This window comes from Microtus ochrogaster, unplaced genomic scaffold, assembly GCF_000317375.1.
Source record: "Microtus ochrogaster isolate Prairie Vole_2 unplaced genomic scaffold, MicOch1.0 UNK8, whole genome shotgun sequence".
NCBI classification, from domain to species: Eukaryota; Metazoa; Chordata; class Mammalia; order Rodentia; family Cricetidae; genus Microtus; species Microtus ochrogaster.
The window spans coordinates 7,643,591-7,651,270 of NW_004949106.1; the positions used below are offsets into that span (position 1 = coordinate 7,643,591).

Below are 7,680 nucleotides of genomic sequence, written 5' to 3' on the forward strand. Positions count from 1 at the left end.
TAAGAACTTGAGTCCTGCCAGCACCTTTCCACTGCAGGGGACCAGCACGTCCTCTGAGGCCCAGTGACAGCGAAGTGACAACCTCTGGACAGACACTAGAGGCCTTTTACTTTTGAAACAGAGCCTCATTGTGGGTCTCGAACTCACAGAGATCCAGTGGCCTCTGTCTTCAAGGTGCCGGGATTAAAGGTGTGCACGATTATGCTAGCCAGGAGAAGCATTTAAAATACAAGGGGGGCCGGGCGATGGTGGCGCACGCCTTTAATCCCAGCACTCGGGAGGCAGAGGCAGGCGGATCTCTGTGAGTTCGAGACCAGCCTGGTCTACAGAGCTAGTGCCAGGACAGGCTCCAAAGCCACAGAGAAACCCTGTCTTGAAAAACCAAAAAAAAAAAAAAAAAAAAAAAAAAAAAAACAAGGGGATGCCAGTATTTCTCTTAGTGGTTCTCAGCGTCTGGGTTCCTCTGGGGAACAGGCCATTCTAAACCCAAGAGCAAGAGTTCAATGACCTAATTAAAAAAATCTCCAAATACGACTTCCATAATCCACTTTCATCGCTCCTTAAATTCAGGTTTTTACAGACTCCTCACCTTCACACAGAAGGAAGCAAGACTTCCCTAGCAGACAGAGGCCCAGTTCACATAGCGAGTTCTGCGACAAAAGCAGATACTGTCAACGCTATCCTTACAAGGCACCATGACGAACATCACATCTCTGAATCTGGCGTGTGGTGGGAAAAGTTACCAAGTGGATTCATACTATGGGCCCTTTGCGCTGAGTTTCACTCAAGAAGTGATTCCTAGCCAGAGGAGACATCACGGGATGCCTCACGCAAAAGGAGGTGCCGCTGTGAGAAGAACTTGCTCTCTGTGGCGTCTTGCGAGGAGAAAAAGGCAGAAACCAACGTGTCCATGGACACACGAGCTTTTGACAGAACTACGCTGTCTTTCCCATGAAGCCAACATGTCACGGACTGCAAGAGCCGCTGAAGGGGTAACCTTGAGAGGCAGACACGGAGTGGACAGGCAGCGAGTGAATGAATGAAGTTCATGACCCTTCACCCCGAGCAATGCCCTGAATGTCCTAAGTGTGGTTAGTAACTGTACGTATACACGGTCGGAAACATCGGTGAGCACCCTGCTCACCTATAGCAGGAACTATCAACTCAGCACCTCAGGAACGGAAAACAACACATCTCTTCCACCTACACCAATAAACACAGAGACGCCCGACAATTTCTTTTATCAGGTTATTTTTTTTTTTTAAAGTACAAAAATCAAAAGAAAATCCCCGGAGAATATTCTCATTGGCTGATTACGGATACAAAATGATTAGTGAAAGTCGTCAACATGGAGACCGTACAATGTCCGGACGGGAAACTTTTCTGTGGCACGTTAGACACGTCACATATGAAAATAGCTTGAGATACAAAACTAGAGCTGTGATTCCAGCACATGGCACCAAATTTAGAGCAATTTTATTATTTAACATAATCCCGATGTATATACAGTGTCCTCCCAAATAAGAAACAGTTTGATTCCAGAATTTCAAATGTGGTTTCCAAAGTGAATTCTTACTGTCAATTTTAAAGAACAATAACAACAAAAAGAAGCCCTGAAAACTAATTCTAATTTTGATCTCTGACTAAAATACACACCCTGAACCTCTCTCATACAAAAAAAAAAAAAATGTATATTATAAATAAAACTTCCAAAGGCGATCCTGGATGCTTTATTGCACATCGAAGAGAAGGTCTGCCGCTGGGAACGGCTCTCAGCCTTTTCTTGCGCTGCCGACTCCGTGAAAGCGCCGTGGGCTTCTCGAGTCCCATCCCGTGCTTCTTTGGAACCGCAACGAAGCATTCCGCTTCAGTTACCATCCCTCAAGTCAGAGTAACTTCTGCTTTCTGAACAAATAAATGTGCACGTCTAAATGTCAGTTTTCTCTTTTTTCCAATAGATAACAAAACATAGAGGAATTTCACCCAATCGTGCGTCTCCAATCCCCCAGGGCCGCCAGCTTCTCTTCCGCTGTTACATCGCACTACAGGGTTCCCGCTAATGCCATCATGGCTAGCGGTATCCTTTGGCCTCAATCTGTTCTACCTCCTTAGCTATTGTTTCGCCAGCACAAATCAGCCAGAAGGCAACAGTTTTAAAAATAAAAATGTTCCGAATTAAGTTTCAGCACAGTGCCCAGCAAAAAGTAGGCGTTCAATAAATACCTGATAAATGAATGTAAGCCCCCTCTTCACGCTTACATGTGCTAATGATTTACGGGTAACATGTGGGTTTACGGGACACAAGTCTCGAACGTTAACTGAGGAGAAAACACGTAGGAGGTGGAAGCGGACATTGTCAGTTTCTAAAATCCTTCCCAGGACAGACTGTGGATTTAAGGATTAACTATTCCAATAATTAAAACAGATTAGTCAAATACTTTTAATTTTGCCAAAGGACTCTAACAGCTTGCCTTTGACAACTCCCAAACATACAGCGAGCCCCCAAATAAAACAAAATCAAATTGCACTATTACGGAGAGAGACAAGTCCATGGAGGGCAGAGGCGTCCCTCGCTCAAGGGACGGCAACTTCCAGGAGCCGATTGTTCTTCCGCTTGCAGGTCGGCACGCTCCCGTTTTTCTGGGCGCCTTGGATAAACTTCACACACACTTTGTCCTGTCTGAACTGCACCAGGAACCTAGGAGAAGAGAACCAAACACACTCAGGCGCACACACAAAGCAGGTGAGGGTGCGGTAAACACACCAGCTTCCCTTTTTGAAAGGGCCGTGACCACGGGAGGTACTCACGACCCGCCTCCATTGCAAGCCACGCCCACTACAAGCCACGCCCACGACCCTCATCTACCAGCCCCAGGGAAAGGAAGTTCCTGTATTCCAGCAGGGTGAGGTGAACAGCCACTGCTTTGTGTTTCAGTGGGGCCATCACATTAACAGGCTGCAGCTCCACCTTTCCTCATTTTTTCATGGCCAACTTTTTAAAGGGTCAAATTAAACCTTCGCCGAATCAGACACGCGAAATGTGGACTTTCAGAATGCTATCCCACAGGCACCCTACCCCAGTGGTCTTTTCAGCCTGCATATCCTCATCAGCAGGCTCAGGACCTTTCCCCACGGACCTGGGGGAACAGCCTCCTAAAGCACTGGGGCATTCCTGAGTGACTCACCTAGCAAACCTGTGGTTAATGGTACCGGCACCCACAGCAACCACAAGGGCAAAGACTCCGTGGTTCCGATGTATATGCGAGCCCCAGTTAAAAGGCAGTGTTTTACACATCCCATCTCATGGGGTGAATTACACCAGCTTCTAATTCATACACTGTTCTATTTATTTTGTGTGTGTGTGTGTGTGTGTGTGTGTGTATTTGCTGTGCATGTGTGTGCGGCTGCATGGGTATTTGCTGCATAGGTTAGAGTTCAGCTTTCGGTAGAGTTCCTCTGGGAACTATCTACCTTGCCCCTGGAGAGAAGGTCTCTTACTAGAACTCACGGCTCACCAATTATGCGAAACTGACTTACCAGCAAACCCTAGGGAACAGGATGCCTTCCTGGCACTCTAGGGATTACCAGTAGGAGCCACCTCTCCAGCACTCATTCATGGTGATATATAAATTAATAGAAATGGGTTAATTTAAGATGTAAGAGCTAGCTAGAAATACACCTGAGCCATTGGGCCAAACAGCGTTGAAATTAATATAGTTTTTGTGTGATTCTTCAGGTCAGGGCAGCTGGGAAATGGGCAAGCACTCTTAGTTGGGTTCGTTGATGAAACTGGAGAACCAAACCCAACAGGAAAGCAGAAAGCGAAGCGTGTACTGCACAAGACATGGACATACTCATCCGAGATCTCGATATTGAGCTTCTGGTTGGTCTGGCTGAGGGTCGTACGATACAGCTTGGTGGCCATCTCAATCAGGTGGTCACTGCTGAAGAGGAAGTCCCCTTTGCTAGCTGCTTCTGAGCCCTGCAGAGACAAGTCACGAGTCAGAGAGAGGAGGGAAAGGCTCCCGGGTTTGAGGGGAACCCTCTGATGCTGGGGCGCATCCCCCAGATGAGTGGCAAGGACAAGACTAGATACCTCAGTTTGGTCATGGACCAGAACAGCAATCTGTAGGCCCCTGGAGAAGAAGCTACAAGAGTCGTTTGTGCTGGGCTTGCATAATCAAGCTTTACGGGCAACGACCCAACTTACAACTCATGCTCAAAGCGCCCTTCAAAAACCTTTCAGTGATTTGGTTTTAAAAAGCCACACAGGGGCCAGTGAGATGACTCAGTGGGTGAAAGGGCTTGCCACAAAGCCTTGAGGACCAGAGTTTGATCCCCGGGGCCGACACAGTGGAAAGAGAAAACCGACTCTCACAAGTTGTACCGACTCCTACCAACAGACACACAATAGATAATTATACAAAATAGTGAAAAACCAACCAATTCTTTTTAAGGAAGTTAACAACAAAAACCCTTCAAACAAACTCCCAGAGCAGCTGAGTACACTCAGCTGCCCGGAGCGTCACAGCGAGACTTGGGGGGACAAACAGGATGCTGAGGTCCCAGGCTGAGAGCTGTGCAGGGATTAGATGGGGGCGTGGCCAAGAGAGCAGAAGATCTCCAAACCCCGCCCCCGAGCTGTCACTTTTGTGTCACTGATGCTAAGAGCAGCTGTTCTTATGGCTTGATATGCCTCCATTTGGATTTAGATCCATGGTGGGGTGAACGGGCTAAGGAAAGTCTCTGGGTTTTTTCTGTATGTATTAGTAGATGCTAACATCTGTTTATTTGGTGATGACAATTGTGTGACAATCACTCTGTTAAGCACGTATGTACAGTGTGTGTTAAGCCTGCTACCAATGTTATGTAGTAGATACAATCATTTTAAAGTTGAGATTAGTGAAGAGTTACAAATAGCATGGCCCCAGCCATCAAAATAAAAATCCAGTGCCTACACTTTAGCCTTTCTATTCAAGCCAGTGGTCCTTCTTAGGTAAAAAGCATAAAATATTAAAAAAAAAAAGTTAGGTCAAAATCAATGGCAAAGGTTTTCTGGTAGTTGTAGCCTGTGATAAACTCCCAAGTCAAAGGTAAACAAGAACAAAGGCAAAGAAGAACAAAGGCTACATTTTTCAAGTTGTCACACAAAAGCAGCACCAGGAAGAAACATAGTATCAAACGTCTCAACACGACATCTTCAAGCATTACTCTTGGAAGTCCTGTGAGCAAGCCATGGAACGTGTAATTCAATTCCTGAAAACGGAGCCTGAGATTTTAGACGTGGGTGTAAACAGTCAAGCTTTATAAGTCAGCAGCGGAGAGAGAGGCAGGGGCGAGGAAGGCGGGGCCGTCTAGTCAGTAGATGGGAAAAAGGACGCCAGGAGCGGCTTCCAGGTCAGACCACTGGGGGAACCTTACCTCCTTGAGGTGGACGGCGAAGAAGCCATCGTTCTGTGAACTCATGGAGACCTTGGTCACATCCACCAGGGGGACCTCGGACTTGATCTGCCCGGACTTTTGATCAGCAAGGAGAAGGTTATTGTTTGTCAAGAGGAAAATCCGGGATGTGCTCTGAGACAAGACACAAAAGCATGTAAGGACCAAGGAACCAAAACACTCCAAAATGGCGCCTACGTGCAAATCAAGCAGCAGTCACTTCCAGCAATAAACATGTTATTCTGCTGTCTTTTCAGCAGGCATATTTATGTAAACAGACACACTTAAATAATGCATTCTGAAAACTTCATGTATGTGTGCTATGAAACTTTGCGAGCATGCCTGTGACTCTGTGGTCGTGTACACAGGCGCACACACGTGGAGGCAGAGCAGGATTCTGGGCGTCATCTACCTCTCTCCTCCTTATTTCCCTGAGAAAGAGCTTCTCAGCGATCTGAACCTCTCTGTTTCTGCTACGCTGGCGGGTCCAGCTCCCAGGATCTTCACACTCTGGTGTGAGGTGATAAGCAACCACAACATGGCCAGTTTTTTATTTTGTTTTGTTTTTTTTTTTGATGTGGGAGCTTGGGATTTGAACTCGGGTCCTCACGCTTGCAGAGCAGGGGCTTTTAATCCATTGAGCCATCTCCCCCGCGCTTATATTTTCAATTTCTGGGAATTCCAGGAAACAGAAGAACCTTTCCTACGTTTAGAGGAGAGGAGATTCCTCCACAAATTCCAACACTACTAGAATGTGCGATGCAAACTGGACTAAAGCAGAAACAGGGAAAGAAGAACTCTGCTACACCGGGCGGTTGACGCCTTTACCTTCCCATTTGCGCGGTTAATTTTGTTCACGACCTCGGCAATAATGATCTTCTCTTCAATGGCGTCTTTGAGTTTCTTATATTTGGGGTTCTTGTTGATTTCCAGGTAAGCTCCTTGGAATGGTTGCCCAACACTACAGGGGAGAAACAAATCCTGTACCTTAGAAATGGCTTCAGACAGGCGACACGGTCAGAGGGGAACAGGCCAGGGGATCTTAGGGAATAAATAAGTCAGGAAAGTGACTCCAATTGATTTTACTCTTTGCGCAAGCACCCGTTTTAGAGCTGGGTTAGAAACGAAGCCCTAAACCTATGTCGAGACTATTTTAAAGCAGCCGGGGGCAGCTGGTTGGTGGGGCTGTGATAAAAAGGTCATGATCGGGACAGAGAGCACCCTGTACGGCCAGAGTCAAGCGCCGGGCCCTGTGTGAAGGAACGGGCACCAGAAAGTTAACAGCTGCCCACACAGGGCACACCAACCCACGTGAACAACGTAGGCCAACGAGAAAGAACGACATCACCACCATCCTGCTCCAAAGACAAATATCATTTTCGCACAGAGAGTAAGAAAGTCAAAGACCTGCAGGGGCAGGCTAGACCTAGGGCTTGTCAATCACGTAAAGGAAAACTATAGTTCTTGATTTTTCCCATGGGATTCTGGAGACTCAAGACCACCTCACTAAGATGTCCCGGAGATGACAGGCACTCAGACACAGCCAGAACCCTTTGCTTCTGCCCAGAGGTCGCTCAAGTGGGCTCTCCTGGAGACAATGGGTGTGTGTGTGTGTGTGTGTGTGTGTGCGTGCGCGCGTCTCAGGGAAGAAAAATCTACGTAGGTGGCCGACCCTTTACAGCTCCATGGCGGCAGCGTGGGGAGGCACCCAGAGGCATTGCTGCTTCACAGCTCGGGGAAGTACATTCTTCCATGTTGCCCTCAGGTGAAGAGAGCGGGCCACCTCCTCCAGAAACTGACACCGCCTCCCCGCCAGAAGGGACTTGCCTTGAAGCTCACTTTGTGTTCAGTTAATTGTGGTTTTAATAATAAAAAAAAAGCGCTAAGAGCCTAATTTTAGTCCGTTTCCTTAGCGATACATTCTATCACTAAGTCCACCCCCGGCCCCCTGCCATTCTAGGGTCTTCTGTGGGAGATGTTTAAGAAGGCTGCTGCTGCTGCTGTTGCTGCTGCTGCTGCGTCTAACTTGAGACGTATAAAGAAAAGAACAAATAAAATCAGTTCCTGAAGAAAGCACACCGCTTTCCTGTTGGTTGGCATAGCGCTCACACAGTAGCATGTTAGACAACTTTGGATTTAGTCACGCAAGCATTCAAGTAAGCAGCTAATGGGAGAAATACTGCAAATTAGAATATTCAAACCCAACGGGCCTGGCAACTGTGCTAATTTAACCCTTTTATC

The 7,680-nt window shown here is 47.1% G+C and overlaps 1 protein-coding gene across 5 annotated transcripts in view; it reads right to left on the reverse strand.

Annotated features, from left to right (window-relative positions):
* Positions 1 to 1,231: 1,231 nt before the first annotated feature.
* Positions 1,232 to 7,680, reverse strand: part of Myo1b (myosin IB) — a 158,746-nt gene continuing 152,297 nt past the window's right edge. For all 5 annotated transcript variants that reach the window (XM_013353475.2, XM_005366368.3, XM_005366367.3 and 2 more), the window contains 4 exons: positions 6,268 to 6,400; positions 5,422 to 5,574; positions 3,855 to 3,982; positions 1,232 to 2,698 (listed from right to left, as the gene is read on the reverse strand). In XM_013353475.2, the coding sequence (XP_013208929.1) occupies positions 2,575 to 2,698; positions 3,855 to 3,982; positions 5,422 to 5,574; positions 6,268 to 6,400 (538 nt within the window). In that variant the 3' untranslated portion in view covers positions 1,232 to 2,574. The remainder of the gene's footprint in view (positions 2,699 to 3,854; positions 3,983 to 5,421; positions 5,575 to 6,267; positions 6,401 to 7,680) is intronic.